This window comes from Penicillium brevicompactum (genome assembly GCF_028827555.1).
Source record: "Penicillium brevicompactum strain IBT 35665 chromosome Unknown utg000001l_segment0_segment0, whole genome shotgun sequence".
Taxonomy (NCBI): domain Eukaryota; kingdom Fungi; phylum Ascomycota; class Eurotiomycetes; order Eurotiales; family Aspergillaceae; genus Penicillium; species Penicillium brevicompactum.
In genome coordinates this window covers 3,993,950-4,013,749 of record NW_026623203.1, presented here as the reverse complement: position 1 = coordinate 4,013,749, position 19,800 = coordinate 3,993,950, and the positions used below count along the sequence as shown (strand labels likewise).

Here is a 19,800-nt window from a genome sequence, read left to right as displayed (position 1 = left end):
CGAATACAGATATTTCGATGTTATTTCGATGATTTCAAGTAAATGGTTCCGGAGGCTTTTGATGAGAACAAAAGTTGGAAAATAAATTCTAGCCAAGTACGAAATTAAATCATCCAAGTTTTGAAATGAGAGCTGTCCCTCAATAGCCTCAAAGGCGACCTCGAGAAGGCATTTCTCCTCCATCTCGAGCATCGGCAGCAGGTAGGCGAGGCTCAGGTAATCCCAATTGACGCGTGACTTCTCGTGCAGCCCACAGACCAGTCACAAAAGCGAGAGCAAGACCACCGGCGTATCCAACATTGCTGAACCCCCCTGCATCGACACCCGCGACAAGCAACCCCGGAATGCTAGATCCATCAGCAGTCAAAGCGTGTCCCTTTTGATCGATCGCGATACCGCCGTAAGTGAAAGTGATCCTATCGAATGTCAGAAAGAGAGAGGCCGCAGACGTGAGAAAGAAAACTTACGATGGTTGGACCTCCATGACATAGAAGGGCCCCTCTCCATCGACCAGAGGTAAAGGTGGGGGGGCCACCACGACCGATAGGTGCATCGAGGGTGATGCTTTTGTTTCCTAGCCTCACGACTTGATCATAATCTTCAATGGTGCGTCTCGCTCGCGTGCGGTCTACGCCCCATTCATGAAGAATATCACCCAGACCAGTCAGCGTCGGAGAACTTCCAACGTTACAACCGTGCTCGCGCGCTTTTTGAAGACGATCGATGTCACCTGCATTGGGAAATAGCGCAGTGATGCAGTGTTGCACACGCGTTTTCTCACTATGGTCAGAAGTCAGAGACTTGTCCCGTTCGGGAACTGATGCGGACTGGTTTACTTGAACAATATAAACCCACGACGCTTCTCCTGTTTGGCGAGATATTGGTTGACGATCTCATCACCCATACTTTCATCCGCAAATCGTTTGCCCCCTTCGTTGAGCAGCAAGCAGTGCTTACTTTCTGCGGACTGGTCAGTGATTTCTGCACGGATGATCGGGAAATCGACTTACGATATTGAGCTAGTGGAAGGTAGTCCTTTGGATTGACATCTTCAACTCGCAGTGGCGCCGCCAAGAGATGGCCATAGTAAGTGCTCATGCCCCTGCTGGTTCCCGCGCCTGCTTCAATGGCCAATTTCAGCCCATCACCCACTGAACCAGGATTCGAGCGGACGAAGATATTGTCGCCGCCTTGTCCGAGGTACTTGGCTGTTAGCTCTGAAGAACCCTGGAAGCCACCCGTAGCCAACACTACCAATTTAGCGTTAACATTATAGCACACAGCCGAGGAGTCGGGAAATTTGCGACGGATGACAGCGCCAGTGACGCGCGAACCCGAAACCTCGGGCTGCTGCTGGTTCAACTTGACCACCGAGGTGTTTGTGAAAATCTCCGAACGTGTTTTGCTTGACTGAATACGCTCTCGGTGAAGGCTATGAAGATGTGGAATTTTCACAGGGAATCCAATCCCTGTGGTTGATCAGCGTCGATCCTCTGGGATATCTCCTATTGTGTTTCTTACCAATAGTCATGATACCGTCGAATCGGTCTGCAGTTGGAACTCCGTTTTCACGCATCCACTGAACGGCCGGCAGGTAATCCTTGAGCCATGCCTTTTGCAGTTCTGGATCTCCCTCTGGAACCCAATCTCTCAGCTTTTGATATGTTTGTGGAGCCCAACTGTTCGTTCATGTTATCAATATGTTGTTTTCCCACCAAGCTCGATTATATGACTTACAACATGCCAGCAGAATAATTGGAGGAGCCTCCAATCTCGGGTTGCTTTTCGACAACAAGGACTTTTGCATCGGAACCCGCGGCAAAGGCGGCACACGCCATGCCTGACATGCCTCCTCCGCATACTAGAACGTCGACGTCAATTGTTTCCATGGTGGAGAAAACGTGAATGGATCAAGTGCAAGACTATATCAATTCTCTTTTGAAACCCCGTGGAGTGATTGGACTGACCTTCTTATACGAACAATCGGTGGTCCGCTAATCTCGTGGTCAAAACACCTCGGCGCCGGTGCTTAAATCAATGGACCGGGTGGGCCCCGTCACAACCGCAGTCTCCAAACATAACTTCGACGCCAATATCTCAACAGAGCAACCTTGGAGCTGAAGGCGGCTGAAAATAGAGCCGTGGACCTTTTCGTTGGCGCCGGGACGTCGGAAGATTGTGATTGAATTGGGTTCATGATGTACGCCACGGAGGTCATTGGGCTTATCAGGGGCTGACATTCAAGAAAATCCCCCTTGAAGGCGCAAAAAATCCTTACAAAGTCTTTGGTACACGGAGCCTACCTCTTACTTAACCTAGCTGAAGTGCGTTTATGCGGCAACAACGACCCTGGGGCTGAGGGATGATTTGGTGACAATACTCGCCAGCGATTCCGCTGAGAAAATTATATGTAGGAACAGGCAGTCCCGAGGAGCAACCTATTTTACATGATAGTTGCTCTCTTTTTCCTTCTCTTTTTAGAGTGGCCAGGTGGTGTCCGAACGACTTTCAAAATGGGCGAATCAATCGCAAATATAATCAAAATAGCCGATCTCGGGAAACTTCCAAGGTTCCATCCGCAACGTTAGAGCGATTTACTTTTTCCTACTTTCTATGGTGTCTATTGCCTTCACGGATGATTCAATATCATTGACAGAGTCCTCGGGCTCACTATGTCTTCGCGTCATGGGGGTAGTGACACTTCGAAGGAGGCTCGGGTTGCGACCGCGCCCGCGTGCGAAGCGTGCCGGAAATTGAAGGTATCAGCTCGAATTTATGCTTACGACACTTAAATTTGGCTTATAAAGGATATTAGATGAAATGCATTCGGTCGCCTCCAGATGAAAATGATCATACGACAAAGCCGTGCCAACGATGTCAGCGCGCCAACCGTGTGTGCAAGATTCCAGAACCGAAAAAGCTTGGGAGAAGGCGAGGTGCCACAGGTCGATATCACGGCATTGAAAAGGCCTATCGGAAAATACAATCAGAGTTGAAAAAGACGAGAAGCTCTCGTACAGACGAGGCTATCCAAAATATGGCCAATTTCGCCGCAAGCGAAGAGCTAACCTTGGATTTTATCCCCAACGACCTGGTCGGGACAACTGAACCTACGCATGAATCTTCCGAGAACGCGGAAGAAAGATTCTATACCCCAGAATTTGGTTCGGACGCTCAAGATGTCCATGTTGATCAAAGGCCGGAAAACGCGATCTCGCAGCCCGGCCACGAGCCCGTTAGCAATCCCTTGGCCTTGTTAGCAGATGCTTCAGGTGCCCTCGAGCCCTTGGAGCCAACCCCAGTATCTTTCATCACTTCGTCGAGCTTTCATGACGTGCCTTCAACGACAAGCAGACCGACCAGCGCCTCGAATAGACCAAGTCTGAGCCGAGAAGTCCTTCACCGACCTGGCTACGTGTCCCTCGGCTTAACTTTGAATAAAACTACACTAGAGGCAGGAATAGATGCTCTCATACATAATGCCGAGTGCCCAGAAACTTACTCAAACTACTTCAAAACGCCCTCACAGTTACCTAGGCGTGATATTGGCCCCGACGTCGACCCTGTGGACCTTGGCCTGGTGACCATGGATGAGGCCAATTTTCTCTTTCCAATGTGAGTAAATGAGTCCTACAGTTTGAAAATTTGAAGGGCGCTGATCAAGTCTAGATATTTCAACCGCCTCCACCCAGTCAATGGCATCCTAGACCCGATGCTTCACACGCCGAGCTTTGTCCGTCCCCGATCGGCTCTTTTGTTCACTTGGATATTAGCACTGACTGCTCAATTCGATCACGTATCGGCATCACTTGCCAAAAGATTACGTTTGCACGGAGAGAAACTATCGCGCCACGTTCATACCTCTGGTTTCAAGTCCGTTGAAATTGTCCAGGGCTACTATATTTCCTTACTGTCGGCCAATCCCGCAGAAACCCTAGCAGAGGAACGCACATGGTTATACACAATGTACGCTGTTGGACTAGCAGCGGAGTTGGGTCTTGATCAAAATTATCGTGGCAAAGATGGACCTCTGAACTCTACCCACCCCTCAGACGATTGCACTTACGATGGACGCGTGGCACGAAACCGAGAGAGAACATGGCTGAGAATTCTTCTATGGGAACGAGCGAATAGTGCTGCGTGTGGTAAAACACCAGTCTTTCCGGAAACAAACTTGACAAAACGCATCGACAGTTGGTGGCTACACCCCTTGGCAGATCCCACGGATAAGCACACATGTGCATTCATTAGCCTGCGAAGAATCTTGGCATCGCTCCAAAATGATCTTCGAAATCGGGCTCCTTCGCACCATGCCGACTCTCACTGGGTACGTGAAATGGTGGACAAAGCTTTAAGGCCATGGTGCGAACTTTGGATGTCGCACACATCACACAATCTCATGAACTCGCCCTCCGAAAGATTGTCCGGTATTTTCTTGCGCTATGTTTACTTGCACGGGAAATTATGGACGTTATCATTTGCACTCCATGGGTCGATAAACAGGGATCAGCACCTCGATGCAATTCGAACGGATTGTTTCGAAGCCGCGATCAATGCTTGCGAGATCGCCGTGCGTGATTTGGATACTATCGGGGAGCCACTATATTGCATGTTAGCTCCCACTTGGGCCATGATTGCTTACGCGGCCGTATTAGCTCTCAAGCTATTCCCTGCTTTGTATGGCCACCGCGCGGGAAGCGACGTGGAATTGCTTGCTCTTCTCAGCCAAGTTGCCATTCAGTTGAAGCGGGCAGGCACAACTCCTTCGCACAGATTTGGGATTGCAGCATTACTTGGACAGCATCTCATGGTAATTTTGAGGTCGAAGGCAGTGGGACTCGCAAGCCCAATCGATTCTAGTCAGGTCACATCGAATACAGGTTATGCTGACACGCGCATTGATGGCGGAACTGAGTCATTTTCGCAGCGGTCACCCTTTGCTGAAACGCATGCTTCTCTCATCTCCGACTATGACCCCTTCTTGACGACAGCTGCATTGTCCACAGAGGGAAGCCTGACCGGTGAGGGCTTCGCGGAATTCTTCCGAGAGACGTTCGGCCCTGGATTTGGGGGTGTATTCTGACAGATTGATTGATGTCTAATTCATGAATAACTGGGTTGATTGAATTATGAATGGCTATGAAATGTAGGAAGCTCAAGCTAGTGGTATAACCTTTGATCGCAGAATGATCAGTCTTACACTTTGCTAGACACTTCACTTGGTTGTTCAGTTTTGCTGTACTGGCTTCTGCAGACACATTTCGGCGGCACAGATGCTTGCACGCCAGAGAAAAAGAGCTTTCCATGCTGCCATTGGTAGCTGTTGACGTATCAAGTGGCTGGGGTGACTATTCTGCTTCGTGTGGGTTTCGAGTCCCTTATGAGCTTCCCCCGGGTTATTTGAACTTACCTTTGACTTCAATGCTCTTACTAGCCCGCTTTGATTTCGCTTTGTGCAGCTCAGATGGGCTGTTCCTGTTTTTTCCTGCAAGAGCATCTGGGTCAGCTGGCAAGTGCGATGCTTGGAACATTTGGACGACACTACCCAAGTCACGAAAGGCTCGCATCATTGAATCATCCCTATCAAAGACCTTCAAGCTCTGCATCGCTTCGTGGAGTCTTGACACCTCGTCTTCCAGTCGGTCCCGCTTGTACCGAGTTTTCGGAGGCTCAGCTGCAACCTTCTCGATTTCATGATCGTCCATGGCGATCACAGTCTTTCCTGTGAAGATATCTTCCAGTTTGCGGAGAAGGCAGTTCTCCACCGCCAATATGATGACGTTGTCGACAAAGGTATCAATCGCAGTCTATAAAGCCTATTAGTGAGAAGACAATGATATCTTCTTGAGTCGAAAACCGGACTCACCTTATAATAGGCCTGCATGTGATCAATGATTTCCGCTGCTCTGAGCTGTTCATTCGACTTTTGGGGCGAAGTGTTCGATTTTGTGCTTTTGTTCGAAGCGGAGACCTGTCGCTTGGTTCTTGAGCTCTGGATTCTGGAAAGAAATGACCTTCCAGCAGGAACTGGATGGCTGCTCTTGTAGTGCAGACACAGTTCACCAAGCTTTTCCAGGAGGCACACTTTCATCTTGTCCAGTTCAGACCTGAACACACTTCCAGTGAGAGAGGAGCGGGTATGGTCATCTGTCAGATGCTTAAGAACGAGTTGAACGAAGCATTCAACCGCACCCCAAGTATTGAGCACGTGAGCCCGAGCGATCATTTCCCAAGGTTCACACTGATCACGGAACAAACTACCGACAACCAGTTGGTTTGCCCTACCTGTATCTTCAATTACCCCCCTTCGATGCATCATGTCTTCGATTTCTTGTTCCATATCGCCTTGGGTGATGTAAACAGGCGTCCACCCATGCATATAAGGATTGGGGCGTTTCATTTCAGAGTCCACATCTATCGTGGCGCCTGTGAGTTGAACGATTCGCCGAGCACCGCGAATGGTCATAGCTTCTTCGAATGATTCATTCATCTCCTGTATCACTGCACGCAGGCGCTGGAATTCAAATTCGCCTGTCCTGGTGGTGGTCCCTTCCCTGAAACCACCGAAAAATTGGTGCACGTATGAACCGTTTAGAGCCTGATTTGTGATACGTCCAAATTGACTGCTGATGTCAATGAGATACTGGCGTTGCTCTTGAATAGTGGCTCGAGGGGCGCCCATCTTTTCAAGCTCGAGCTCATTGTCCCAGATTTTGTTCTGGATGTCGTCGATGAGATCTGGAAGATTGCGGCGCATCAGACAAAGTAAAATGCTGCTGAGGCGAACTATCAGGGTCTCGATTCCGACTTGATCTGGAGAAAGCGATGCCCATTTTCCATGGTCGAAGGGCTCTTTCTCGTGGACCTCCAGCTTGTTGTCAGGGGTATGCTGCTTTTCGGCAGATCCATTGGGTAAGACATGCCAACCCGACTCCGATTTGACATCTTCAATTTTGATGAATTGGAGATATGGATCTTGTTTGCCCAAACCGAGGTCTGTGGGGCACGGCGGTGCGGCGATGCGCAAATGTCTTTCCTGGTTTGGGTCAAATCGCTTGATGATCTTCAAGATACTCTGATCGTGGCAATCATTCTTCCCACCGAGGACGGCCAAGACGAAACTCCGAGAACTTTTGAGGTACCTCTCAAAGATTGAATCAATAAGTTCCTTCTCCTCGTTGTTTTGAACGGTGTTTGAAAAGAGAGACAGGCCGGAAAGGTCTATCAGAGTTAGATCTGGCTGCTGCGGGCCGGAAACCTCGACCCTGAGCACATCATCGTTGACTTGCAAAGCTGTAGTGGATAATCCCATGCAGCTGCTAGCGCGTTCCAAAAGCTCCTTGAGCTTCCTGCTGAATGAAAAGGGGGTAGAGCTTATGTCGATCTCATCCGAGGTGAAATGTCGTAGTCCCCGCTGCCCTTCCCCGTTGATCCTAGAGTCGCCAGGGCGAATGCATAACCTGACCCTTTCATGAGAAGCTCGACGAGATACAATTTCGGTGATCAGCCTGTCGCAGGGATGTCTTATGGTTGAAAGGGTCACATTTGAAATCCTTTCGAGTACAGAGCTCTTATCGCTCAACTGGCTTCCACAAACAACAATCTGAGGGAGTTCAACTAACCCTCCGACTCCGATGGCACGTAGCTCATCGATTTTGTCGAGGAGTTGTAAATTTTGGGTCTGGAGCTGGTCCGTGGAGGTTGAATCAGCTGACATGGTTGCGCGCAGGTGAAGTTGAAGGAGCATGTGGGGGCGGTGGTGTAACCACCTCCCCCTTCGTTTGCCATCAAACACTCATGCTCACAGCCTCTACGGAATATAGACAGAATATTATCTGAAGAGCTGTTGATTGATATATCATATTTCCCCCATATACCCTTATCCTCAACAAGTTGTGAAGCGCCATATTCTGTTCTGGCCCCCAAACAAACGGGAACCTTCACCATTCATGAAATGTTGCTCAGCGACTTTACCTCGCGTATTGAAGAATTAATATCAAAACACCATGTTCCTGGTCTCTCTGTCGCCGTGTTGAGCGAGGATCAAGTGACATCTGCAGGCTTTGGGAGTGCATCCATTGAGCCTCCGTTACCATGCACAGCGGACACACTTTTCGATGTGGCTTCGTGTGCAAAATCCATAACAGCCGCTTCAGTTGCCATCCTCGTTGAAGACAATGAGGATTACCATGAAATCAAGTACGACGCGCTCATGTCGAATCTTCTCCCCGAAGACTTTGTCATGTCATGCCCTGGGCATAGCAAGGGTGTGATGGTGGAAGATCTACTGAGCCACAGAACAGGAATGGCTCCGTAAGCGGTCTTCACCCCGAGAGTTGGCTGTTGCTGACTCTAGCACAGACATGACAATTCTTACTTCGGTCCTCAAGCCGAGTGCCCAGACAATGCCGCATCAGTCACCCGAAACCTCCGAAACCTGGCCGTTGCTGCTCCTCTTCGATCGCGGTACTTGTACTGCAATATGATGTATACAGTTCTGACACATCTAATTGAGGTCAAATCCAAATTATCATTCTCGGATTTTCTAGAAGACCGAATCTTTCTGCCACTGGCCATGAATTCCAGCAGCTTACAGCCAGCCAATGCCCGGGCCAAGGGTCTTGGTGACCGTATCGCGACCGGCTACATCTGGAATAAAACGAGCGGATACCGCGAGTGCCAATGCGCCGATTGCCCAGAAGGGCAGGGAGCCGGCTCAGTTATCACAAGTGCCAATGACTTCATCAAGTGGGTGAAGGCTCTAGTAAACCAAGAGGGACCAATCACCCAAAAGGTTTATCAGGGGCTCGTCAGGCCGCGCAGTTTTCCAAATTACCATCCCGCTAGGCTCAAACCGTTCACATCTCCACCTCTCTATGCGGCTGGCGTTGATATATACTATTATCGGGGCCATATGGTCGTTGGGCACAACGGGGTTGTCCCTGGGTTTGGAGCTCGCTTTGCTTTCATCCCCAGCATCAAATTTGGAGCTGTGGTGATGGGAAACTCGTCAGAGGCTGGAATCGTGGCCGGGATCTTGATTCGCGAGCTCATTGACGATGCGCTGGGGATTCTGGAGCCGGATAAAGCAGCTGGCGTTAGAGTGAGTAAAGTCGGGGTCAATCCTTCAGAAAGCACGAAGGCAGGAGAGAAGAAAAAGCAAAAGCGGAGCCGGCCACCCAAAAATTCAAAACCAGAACACCAAAGCAATCGGCCGTCTGACGCAAATAAGACGAAGCCCGACATGTCTCAACCTGATGATGAAGTCGAGCCGCAAGTGAAACCACTTCATCAATATACTGGGCATTACTGGAATTCGGGATATCGCGGAATCACAGTTCAAATAGTGGACAATCGATTATTTGTTGATGCCTCAGACCGCGCTATGGGATTCACTCTCACGTTTCATCACATCTCCGACCAGACCAAATACACTGCCAAACTGGTAGACGCTGTTGAAGGCGGCAGTGATCCAATTGAGGCAGAATTTTTGTTTGAGGGCGATGAGGTAGCTGGATTGGGTCTTAACTTGGAGCTGTCGTTGAGAAAATTGATCTGGTTTCACAGGGTCAATGGAAACACAGAGGGACTTGAAAAATGCCGGTAAAAGTTAACGGCCATCATGTGCGGACGCGCGTCTCAGTTTGTGGCTTGAAGAAGTTGGAGATACTGGAACGCTTTAAACACATCCGGGGATTCCTGTTTCCAGAAGCTCAACATGGCCATCACATCTGATATCGCTGGCTCCCAGCCGTAGGGCAGTTGTTGGTCGAGGTCATCACACTTCGACGCAGCGATCAATACCAGTGCACTTCGTGTGCAAGATCGAATCATCAGCCATGTGCCGTGATGACGGTGATAGAAGCCTTGCTTGTTGTGTTTTATTCTGTTCACACAGAGCTGCAGGCCTTTTGCCAGGAAGGTATCGCTGCTGTTTCGTGATGGAAGACCTAGTTCGCCCACAATGGCGTGCCAATAGATTATTTCTTGGCAGTCAAGATAATGGCCCTTGAGTATAAATCTAAATGGTTCATATGCGTCTGCCCAACCTACATCGCCGGCGAGGTTGAAAGCTAAGGCTTCGGGTAGAGATCGATACCTGAGGTTATGATATCAGGTCAAGGAATTCACAGGTGCCATGTAGCACAGGGACCTACTCACCACGCATACATCTGTTCCTCAAAATCCATAGCCGCTTCTTCTCTGTCTATAGCCTGACCTGCGTTGTCAATCCGATACAGTGTGCCCAGTGCTCTATTTTTGAGTCGCCGAAGAGCTATCTCAGCCAAGTAGAAGTACCATGCTGGTTCGTTCTTAGTTTCGAGTCCACGTGGCGGCGACGGAAACATGATAGGATAACTGAAATCTACCCCATTCTGCCGTGGTAGGTTCAACTCTAACCGCAACTCCCTGTCACATCGTCATCATCAACACGATTCTTCAAACCAGGCACCTGGGCAACTCACAATTCCGACTTGAAACAGGTCCAGTAAATCCGCTGGTGGGGGCTCCACTCAGCTTCCGATTGAGCATGATCAATGTCATGGCTTTGAAGGGCTTGACAACAGGCTAGACCTTGTACAAACATTCGCCACGCTTCCATCGGTCGTAGGGTTGTCATCAGGTATACACCTGCGAGAAAAAAGCACTGAGCCTCGATGGCCCCGTTCCCAGTGAGCAGCATTCCCAGGCGTTTCTGTGCATTTAGAAAAAACGACTCGGCGCGAGAAAAATTGTGGGATTGGCGGAAGTCGCACGATGTCATCACGGGATGATGGTTCACGAACGGTGTTGATATCGAACCAAGAGCACAGATCAGTAGCTAGGATTGGATTAGCGGGAAGCAAATATGGATATCCGCAGGGGTGGATGGTTACCATAAGACAAGACTTTGCATCCCATCCTATTCCATTCCGCTGAACTTCTCCCAGATACTCGATCACATCTTGCTCTTCCAACACGGGGTTGAAAATATGGACGTCTTCGAAGAATCGTTCGATGAAATGACCGCCCGATTGCAGATCGAGATCCACCGGGATCGACAGCCCTGGCGAATGATAATCATCTTGCGCTGCTGACGATTGATAAGGACTCGGTTGGATAGAAATCGACTCGAACACTGGCCATCTGAGGACAGCCTCCGCATTGACCAAAAAGGTCACTCGATGTTCTTGGGCATTAACCCCTGAGTGATCGCGGGAACTGGGCGACGTGGAACAAAAGGCAGCCGGCGAAACCACGAGCGGCGCGTTGCTCACTGATTGAATCAAGCTTTCCAAATCATCCATTCGCTTCAATATCGCCAGACTCGCCGAATCAAAGCTATTGTCGCGGGTTAGTGACGCGCCATGCCTCGATGCTCCCAGTGTTGACTTACGACGAAGGGTCTATCTCCTTGTAGACACACTCCGCATCCAATCGGACGCAGGAAGCGCACGCCGGACGAATATTGTCACATTTGGTCCTTCGCAGCCTGCAAGTGTGGCAGGCCTGAGCAGCTCGTTTGCGCGGATAGGTGACGGTCCGAGAACGTTTTCTTTTTCCGGTTCGGTGGGATCCGCGATTGTTTGTGCCGGCAGATCAACCGTCTCCATCCTCAGCTCTGCACACTCTTCTCCAACATCGTGTCTCCTAAATACCGCTCAGCGGAATCTCGGAGATAGCGGGGTGTTACATTATGCTTCCAGAGTCACATCCCGTGTCTGTCGGCCGCTAGGCAATTTACCAGCGGGTAAGGATTCGCTACGTCTGGGGATGTTGCGGGGAAATTTCCTCTCGGCTCTTTTGCCTCGCACAATGCTGACGGCCACTAGCCTGTTTGTCTAAAACGCCCGCGCCACAAACGAGCTCGAGCCGAAATGAGGGTCTCCATACGGGACTCCCTACTCCCTGCGCTACGCACGAGCATGACCTCTCCTCGGCGTTGTGTAGATCTACACAGAAGCTACCGAGTCATCTCACCATCCACCGCCGGTACCCAGTCACTCGAAACAACCCGCGATGGTCGATAGTGAGAAGAGTCCAACGATCGGATATCGCGATCACGGCGCCACTAGTTCCGATGGATGGGTCCTGCAGAATGTCTTACCAGATACCGGCAGACCCTGGTACAAACAACGTCACCTGGTGCTACTCAATCTCGGCATGATCATTCCCTATCTGTCCTCGACAACCAATGGGTACGACGGGTCGATGCTGAACGGTCTCCAGTCCATGACTCAGTGGCAGCGGTTTTTCGGCTCGCCGACGGGCACTCGACTGGGGTCCCTCTCGAACGGGGTGATCTTCGGCCAGATCCTGGCATTTCCGATTGCACCATGGCTGTGTGATCACACAGGACGTCGATTTCCAATCTTCTTGGGATCATCTCTTCTGGTCGTCGGCGCCGTTCTGCAATGCGCAGCCCAGGACTATACCATGTTCTTGATCTCACGCATGGTCATTGGCTTTGGGGGTCTGATTGCCGTCGAGGCATCACCGATGCTCGTCAGTGAACTAGCGTATCCAACTCATCGTCCCGTGCTAGTGGGATACTATAATAATGCGTGGTATTTGGGGGCGTTGCTCGCCGCATGGGTCACGTACGGTACATATTTCATGGGATTAGATACATCATGGGCATGGAGAATACCATCACTCCTTCAGGGGTTCTTCCCACTGGCTCAAGTTGCTTTCGTCTATCTACTTCCCGAATCACCGCGATACCTAGTGCAACAAGATCGCTACGACGAAGCCCGTCAAATCTTGACAAAGTACCACGCTGGCGGGGATGAAACCTCGCCTCTGGTGGATTTCGAGATGCAGGAAATCATTTTACAAATCCAAACAGCCAAACAAGCCTCCAAATCAGGCTATCGTGAATTCCTCACCACCCGTGGAAACTTACACCGCCTGTTCATCATCATTGCGGTTCCCTGCATGATGCAACTTTCTGGCAACGGCTTGATCTCATACTACCTGCATCTGATCCTCAACTCTATTGGATTCACCTCCGATCCACAGCAGCTCCGCATCAACGGCGGTCTCATGGTATTCAACCTTATCGTCTCGGTGGCGCTCGCATCACTGATGGAATGGGCCGGGAGGCGCCGACTCTTCCTCTGCTCGACAATCGGTATGCTGGTCTGCTATGTTATTTGGACAATACTCTCTGCAATCAATGAACAACGACATTTCACGGATAGTTCGCTTGGAACTGGGGTGGTCGTGATGATCTTCCTCTATCAGCTATGCTACAACGCCGGTCTCAACGGGCCGCCTTGGGTGTATGTCACCGAAGTCCTTCCTACCCATCTCCGAGCCAAGGGGACCAATATCATGCAAATCGCATCTACTTGTGCGCTGATTTTCAATGGGTATACGAACCCGGTGGCGATGGATGCGATCAGCTGGAGATATTACGTTGTCTACTGCTGCATTCTGGCTGTTGAGATTGGCATTGTATATTTTGGATTTCCCGAAACCAAGGGCTACAGTTTGGAAGAAGTTGCATTGATTTTTGATGGCGAGGAGGCTTTCGGTAATCGATTGGCGAAGGATTCGGCATAATACTCTCTGGTCAATGATAGGACTATAAGAAATAATTACATGAGACATCTTTCACCCTGTCTCAGGAAAGAGTCTGTCAACACTCTCTGCCGAGCTCCATAAAATAAAGTTGAAGTAATATGCCGGACAACCAATAAGAGAGCCAATCGAGCCACTGTTGCACCGTCAAGAAGTATGAAAGCAGCTCGCTTTAAATCGACAGCTATTCCAAGGTTGGAAGGTTGTGGGTTCTCGTAGAGGGATTGACTCGCGGCTCGGCGATTTGCGCTGCTTCCAAGGTTGTTCGCTAAAACGATAATTGTGTTGTGATCCGAGGCATTTTTCTAGACACCCCTGAGCGAGTCCTTCGAAATTAGAGTATCTAAATTGTTGAAATGGCGTGATTTCGAAGGAATCCAGATTAAATCAAAATGTCAAATAGGGGTTCTCTCGCCCTTGTACGGAGTACGCAGGTCTGTAGCGGCCAGGGTTAATCTCAATATGTCGAAAGACACTTGCAAGAATCCTCAAGAAGATACTTGAAGAGGGGACCTAAGGGTATACTCCGCAGGCTTAATACCAAATGGGAAATTTTATCGGAAATAACAAACTTCACCCTGGCCGCTACAGACCTGCCCCTGAAACATTTCCCAACGTCCTCTCTAAACCTTCCGGCCAAGTAGGCACGAACGTGTCTGTGCCATCTGAGACCAATTATTGGACCCCTGTTTCTCTCTTTTTCGTGATTCGGAAACGTGAAGCCAGAGCTAAATTTCCCCGTTCGGGTCGGAATTCGCGGGGAAATGCCCAGAGACCGGACCACTAGCCAAATCCATCACGGCCCGCAGTCTTCAAGCATCGCCATCACCCTTCAGTTATTCCCTCGGGGAACAAAGTCAAGTTCTGTGCAAAGTATTCTATGCCCTAGCTAAAGCATGGATAGTTCCATTCAGTTTGATGGACCATAAGCCGCCCTCGAAAAAGCCAACGCTTCCAACGATAAACAATCCACCACACAGGGCCTCAGCGGCCTTTCAATCATACTGAACAAAGGAAAAGCGAAATATGCGGGGTTGGGAGAAGCATACAGGCTTTGCGGGGTTCTCGGCTCAAAAGCCATGGATACTTTAGGCTATGTTTTCTACACCCCTGCTTCCCTGCATTCCGCGACTCCGCGTGCCAATCAGGGGTGATTTTGGCGAAGAGGTCCGAGGGGTATCGTTTAACCTTGTGCATCTTCATGCTTCACTGTTACCCTGTGTCACTTCCCAAGCAGCACTATAGCTGTGCCTTGGTAGCCAAGCCCAGCACCAGTGAAGCTACCTGATCATGGGATGCTCATCAATCCTGACATTTTGCATGGCGCCCAGACCGCCACCGGGGAAGCCAAAGAATCTCCTTCTCAGGGACTGAGTCAAACTTACCCCACAAAATGGTGGGTATAAAGGGTTTGTCTCCCACATTGCATGTCCGGACTGTGGCGGTTTCAGTGCATACTCACAGCAAGAGCCAACATGCAATATCTTCTATTGGCGTTGTCGCTCAGCGCCGCCGCCGATGCATATGTATCTGGAAGCGCTGGCTGGGAACAGGCCTACGCCAAAGCAAAAATTGCTCTTCAGAAGCTCAATCAAACAGAAAAGGTCGGCATTGCCACCGGCGTCACTTGGGAAGGGGGCCCTTGCGTTGGTAACACCTATGCACCCGAGTCCATAGATTATCCCTCTCTGTGCCTCCAAGATTCACCGTTAGGTATTCGGTTTGCCAACCCGGTGTCAGCTTTCCCAGCAGGTATCAATGCTGGTGCGACCTGGGACCGCGATGTTTTCTATGCGCGTGGAGCTGCTATGGGCCAAGAGGCCAAAGAGTTGGGCGTGCACGTCCAGCTGGGCCCTGTCGCTGGCCCATTAGGAAAGAACCCAGATGGTGGTCGAAACTGGGAAGGCTTTTCTGTGGATCCATATTTGAGTGGAGTCGGTATGGAACATACTATTCAGGGAATGCAAGACTCGGGTGTCCAAGCTTGCGCCAAGGTAGATATGGATACTTCGTTGCGACCTGAAGATAGCTGACACTTCGAGTAGCACTGGCTCGGCAATGAGCAGGAACACAATCGAGAAACCATGAGCTCGAACATTGGTGATCGCGCAACTCACGAGCTTTACGTATGGCCCTTCATGAATGCCGTCAAAGCCAATGTCGCGTCCGTCATGTGTTCTTACAACAAGTTCAACCAGACTTGGGCTTGTGAAAGCGATGCAATTCTCAACAAGCTTCTCAAGAAGGAACTTGGGTTTCCGGGCTACGTCATGAGTGATTGGAACGCACAGCACACGGGCGTGAACAGTGCTTTAGCTGGGCTTGATATGACAATGCCTGGTAGCGATTTTGCGACCCCTCGCGGTAGCGTATTCTGGGGTCCGAATCTTGTCCAGGCCGTGAACAATGGATCTGTCCCTCAATCACGATTGGATGACATGGTGACTCGAATCCTAGCGGCGTGGTATCTCCTCGATCAAGATCAGGGATATCCTGATGTGAAATTCAGCTCCTGGGATGGCGGCAAGGCTAGCATCAATGTGACAGCTTTGCCGAATCACATCGACATTGCCCGGATTGGAGCTCGCGATTCGATTGTCTTGTTGAAAAACAAGGGCAAGACCCTGCCTCTGAAGAAGCCTCGGAGTCTTGCAATTATTGGACTGGATGCTATTGTCAATCCAGAGGGTGCCAATGCGTGTAGTGATCATGGGTGTAACAATGGTACACTGGCCATGGGATGGGGTAGTGGTACATCACAGTTCCCGGTATGTGCTTGCATGAATATTCGAGGCTTGACAACCAGAGAATCTAATCTTGTCATCTCAGTACCTCGTCGATCCCCTCAGTGCAATCCAAGCACAAGCCAGTAAAGATGGCACTTCGATTGTCCAAAGCACCACCGATAATCCAACTGAAGGCGCGGCGGCTGCTGCTGCCGCCGACACGGCAATTGTATTTATCAACTCGGACGCAGGCGAAGGGTAAGTCGGGCCGTTTTTAACTTCAAATTTACTTGCGCAAATTAGACCCATACTGACTCTCAGGCCAGGTACATCACAGTGGAAGGGAATGCCGGGGACAGAAACAATCTTGACCCCTGGCACAATGGAAACGAGCTTGTCAAAGCAGTCGCAGCCAAGAACAAGAACGTCATTGTTGTAGTGCACAGCGTCGGTCCCATTGTTCTTGAGACCGTTCTCGCTCAACCATCAGTGAAAGCAATCGTCTGGGCAGGACTCCCTGGTCAAGAAAGCGGAAACGCTCTCGTCGATGTCCTTTACGGAAGCTGGTCTCCCAGTGGCAAGCTGCCATACACAATTGCAAAACAGTTCGCCGATTACGGTGCTGGATGGAACCCATCGCTGGATGATAACTTCGGCGAGGGCTTATTTGTTGACTACCGCCACTTTGACAAGAACGGAATCTCCCCTCGGTATGAATTTGGCTTTGGTCTTTCGTACACGTCTTTCGAATACAGCAGACTCTCGATCGATGTCGCTGCTACATCCGGCCCTCTGGATGGGCGCATCATCCCGGGTGGAGCTGAACAACTTTTCGAATCTGTCGGCACAATCTCTACGCTTGTTAAGAACACTGGCGAGGTTCTCGGTGCTGAAGTTGCGCAGCTTTACATTGGTTTACCGGACTCTGTCCCCGGGACTCCCCCAAAGCAGCTTCGAGGTTTCGAAAAGCTATCGCTGTATCCTCTGCAAACATCGTTGGCAACTTTCCAGCTGACGCGCCGCGATCTAAGTTACTGGGATGTCAAGAAGCAGAAATGGGTTGTACCAAAGGGGACTTTCACTGTCTATGTGGGTAGCTCGAGTAGAGATATTCGGCAGCATGGAAAGTTCCATGTTGGGGGGTATTGATAAACGGACAGAGCAGGAGTCTGGTTCATACAAATGAAGAACGAGCAGTGCAGTGAACGTATCTAAATTTTACACCACAACACAAGGTGACAGTAAATTGAGTGTCGAGTAGGGCTAGTTTTAACGCCTAAGTAACTGTTCTAGTTACCTACCAGGCCCTCACGGAGTAGTCATTTAAATATCATGCCCAGCTGTTAGAGTACTACAGAGTAGGCCTTTTCCGTTCCGGTGCATGGCGTCCAGTGTGGGCTGCGCTCCGGCATGCAGCTCGTAAAATGGGGAGATTACATTGTCGGGCTGTTCACAACAATGCGACCTTCTCGTAAAATAAATCATCCGGGGGGCTTCCTAAGACCGCGGAGTCTCTATTTTTCAAGTTGGCATAACTGGGGATTATGTCTGCTCTTGACGACAGAGCTTGTCTACTGGCAGAAGCCAGGAATTGCTGGGAAAACGGTTTATTCAGACTGCCAAAGCGAAGATTGACTGACTTGGGAAAGGAAGGGAGGGAGAGAGGGGGAGAGAGGTAGTGAAGAGGAGAGAGAGAGAGCTATCTAGTCTAGGGCATCTGACCTCCCAACAGCTCTTCGCTAGATATTACTCTCTCCCTCTCTCGTCTTTTCCACTCCATCAACTTCAACATTCATAATGCATCTGTTTATGGCCCTCTGGGCTTTGGTCACTTTTGCTTGTTTCGCACTCTTTGCATCAGCAGACGTCTCATCCAGCAAGAGCAACAAATCGCTTTATCAATTTGACGAACTATGGGATCTTGAGAAGACTTTCTGGGACGAATTCCTCTATCCTGCCAACAAAAAGCAGGTTGAGGGTAACACTTCTACTGTCTTTGCAACTGATGTGAGCTTTTCTCCATGCTATATTACTCTGAGCTAACAGCTAACTCAACCACAGGTCCAAGGACGTGTCGATGTCACCCGTACTTTCGACGGCGACGAACTAAACCGCGAATACATCTTCGGTCTTTTCGTGGATCCTAGCCATGTCAGCCTCACCGGTATCCCCATTGGATACAACATCACTCAATTTACTGCGAATGACAACGTTGCCTCTGCCACCACTGTCGTGACATTCAACATAACCACTTTTGGTGTCATTGCCCCTTACGCGATTGATACATGGATTGAATGGAACGAAGATGGGAAAATTGCCCAGTACGACGCGACATTCCGCTGGTTCGCAAACTCCTTGGACGTCTTGCTAGAGAGATTGGCCGTTAAGATTAACGCTACTTCGACTGACCAAGTCGTCACGTACGTTTCCGATATACTGGCCAAAACGATTTGTGAAACGCACGATAAATTCTGCCTGGGCCCCAACCAACAATACACCGACAACGCTTCTTGCTACGAGTTCTTGATGAAGAAGACTCGATTTGGCAAGGCTTATGAACTCGGTCGCAACACATTGCTATGTCGTGAGGTTCATGAGCACATGGTACCATACCGGCCCGAAATTCACTGCCCACACATTGGACCAACTGGCGGCGGATACTGTGTCGATGATATGACCTACTAGCAGACTGTCCTGCAGAGATACTTCAAGGATTCATGGATTGCGTATGGCTACGGGCAGGACCAAAATATCTGGCTCGCCAATTAGCCAGGGCCCAGATGTGCGACAGCTCGTCTCCGGGTTATTTATTCGGCCATGAAGCTGACTGGTTGATACGAAACTCCCAATGACAATCTCTTAGCGTCTATTTCAAGTATGCAAGTATTTACCAATAATATTTGCTTCGATCCAAAAGAGGAAATACGAACATTTCTGGCGTAGTTTTAAATCTCGAACTCTCGCTGTGCTGAGCCTTTGGAGAAGTAAGTTATCTCGCCTCAGTAGAAAGTTGTCCTTTCCTGGATCAGTGGTGATAGTTTCACACTACCTAATTCCACATGGGGAAAGGTAGACACATGCAGGCTTCGGTCCGATGGAGAGTCCAGCCCTACCAAGAATCTGCGCACAACGGACCCAAGGGCGTCTTCAAACTGCTCCAACCTTCACTGAATTTGGCTTCCTAGCCTCAGGCCCGATGATCCAACGCTTGATTCATCATGCAGAACGTGTCAAGAGCTTGCTTGGGAAAGATCAAGTTTTGGGCGATGGAATGTGACTAGAAAGCCTGAGAGTGCATTTTCAGTCACACACCCAGTAAGTCATCTCGCTGCGAGGGCAATAGATATAACAAGAGGCTGGGAGCCCACGTCACTTTTGTCATGTTGCGTGCTATGTTGCATTGAACTCGAAATGATTGGTGCATTTCAGGCCCCTTGATGCTCAAGCTGTACGCCGCGGGGTCTGCTGCTACACCTTGTCAACGTGGCACAATGCGGAGATAGCTCAA

At 49.9% G+C, this 19,800-nt stretch overlaps 8 protein-coding genes across 8 annotated transcripts; 5 read left to right on the top strand and 3 right to left on the bottom strand.

Annotated features, from left to right (window-relative positions):
- Positions 1–148: 148 nt before the first annotated feature.
- Positions 149–1,889, bottom strand: N7506_001307 (uncharacterized protein; the record flags this gene model as incomplete). Its single annotated transcript, XM_056950603.1, has 7 exons — positions 149–347; positions 397–416; positions 468–780; positions 837–960; positions 1,011–1,469; positions 1,522–1,679; positions 1,738–1,889. The coding sequence occupies 7 exons, from the start codon at positions 1,887–1,889 to the stop codon at positions 149–151; spliced, it is 1,425 nt and encodes a 474-aa protein (XP_056816518.1).
- Positions 1,890–2,815: 926 nt separating this feature from the next.
- Positions 2,816–5,083, top strand: N7506_001306 (fungal specific transcription factor domain-containing protein; the record flags this gene model as incomplete). The annotated part of the gene is made up of 2 exons (XM_056950602.1): positions 2,816–3,615; positions 3,652–5,083. The coding sequence occupies 2 exons, from the start codon at positions 2,816–2,818 to the stop codon at positions 5,081–5,083; spliced, it is 2,232 nt and encodes a 743-aa protein (XP_056816517.1).
- On the bottom strand, positions 4,931–7,717 carry N7506_001305 (Dynamin; the record flags this gene model as incomplete). Its single annotated transcript, XM_056950601.1, has 3 exons — positions 4,931–5,079; positions 5,411–5,807; positions 5,867–7,717. The coding sequence occupies 3 exons, from the start codon at positions 7,715–7,717 to the stop codon at positions 4,931–4,933; spliced, it is 2,397 nt and encodes a 798-aa protein (XP_056816516.1).
- A 237-nt stretch (positions 7,718–7,954) lies between these two features.
- N7506_001304 (uncharacterized protein) lies at positions 7,955–9,607 on the top strand (the record flags this gene model as incomplete). Its single annotated transcript, XM_056950600.1, has 2 exons — positions 7,955–8,313; positions 8,362–9,607. 2 exons carry the CDS (start codon positions 7,955–7,957, stop codon positions 9,605–9,607), a joined length of 1,605 nt encoding a protein of 534 aa, XP_056816515.1.
- Positions 9,608–9,639: 32 nt separating this feature from the next.
- N7506_001303 (uncharacterized protein) lies at positions 9,640–11,535 on the bottom strand (the record flags this gene model as incomplete). The annotated part of the gene is made up of 5 exons (XM_056950599.1): positions 9,640–10,099; positions 10,162–10,410; positions 10,467–10,822; positions 10,878–11,322; positions 11,378–11,535. Coding segments are annotated over 5 exons (1,668 nt in total), but the record flags the coding sequence as incomplete, so codon positions are not given.
- Positions 11,536–12,000: 465 nt separating this feature from the next.
- On the top strand, positions 12,001–13,548 carry N7506_001302 (hexose transporter protein; the record flags this gene model as incomplete). Its single annotated transcript, XM_056950598.1, has 1 exon — positions 12,001–13,548. One exon carries the CDS (start codon positions 12,001–12,003, stop codon positions 13,546–13,548), a length of 1,548 nt encoding a protein of 515 aa, XP_056816513.1.
- A 1,493-nt stretch (positions 13,549–15,041) lies between these two features.
- On the top strand, positions 15,042–17,441 carry N7506_001301 (beta-glucosidase; the record flags this gene model as incomplete). Its single annotated transcript, XM_056950597.1, has 4 exons — positions 15,042–15,560; positions 15,612–16,334; positions 16,396–16,550; positions 16,619–17,441. The coding sequence occupies 4 exons, from the start codon at positions 15,042–15,044 to the stop codon at positions 17,439–17,441; spliced, it is 2,220 nt and encodes a 739-aa protein (XP_056816512.1).
- A 648-nt stretch (positions 17,442–18,089) lies between these two features.
- N7506_001300 (uncharacterized protein) lies at positions 18,090–18,977 on the top strand (the record flags this gene model as incomplete). Its single annotated transcript, XM_056950596.1, has 2 exons — positions 18,090–18,299; positions 18,354–18,977. The coding sequence occupies 2 exons, from the start codon at positions 18,090–18,092 to the stop codon at positions 18,975–18,977; spliced, it is 834 nt and encodes a 277-aa protein (XP_056816511.1).
- Positions 18,978–19,800: the final 823 nt, after the last annotated feature.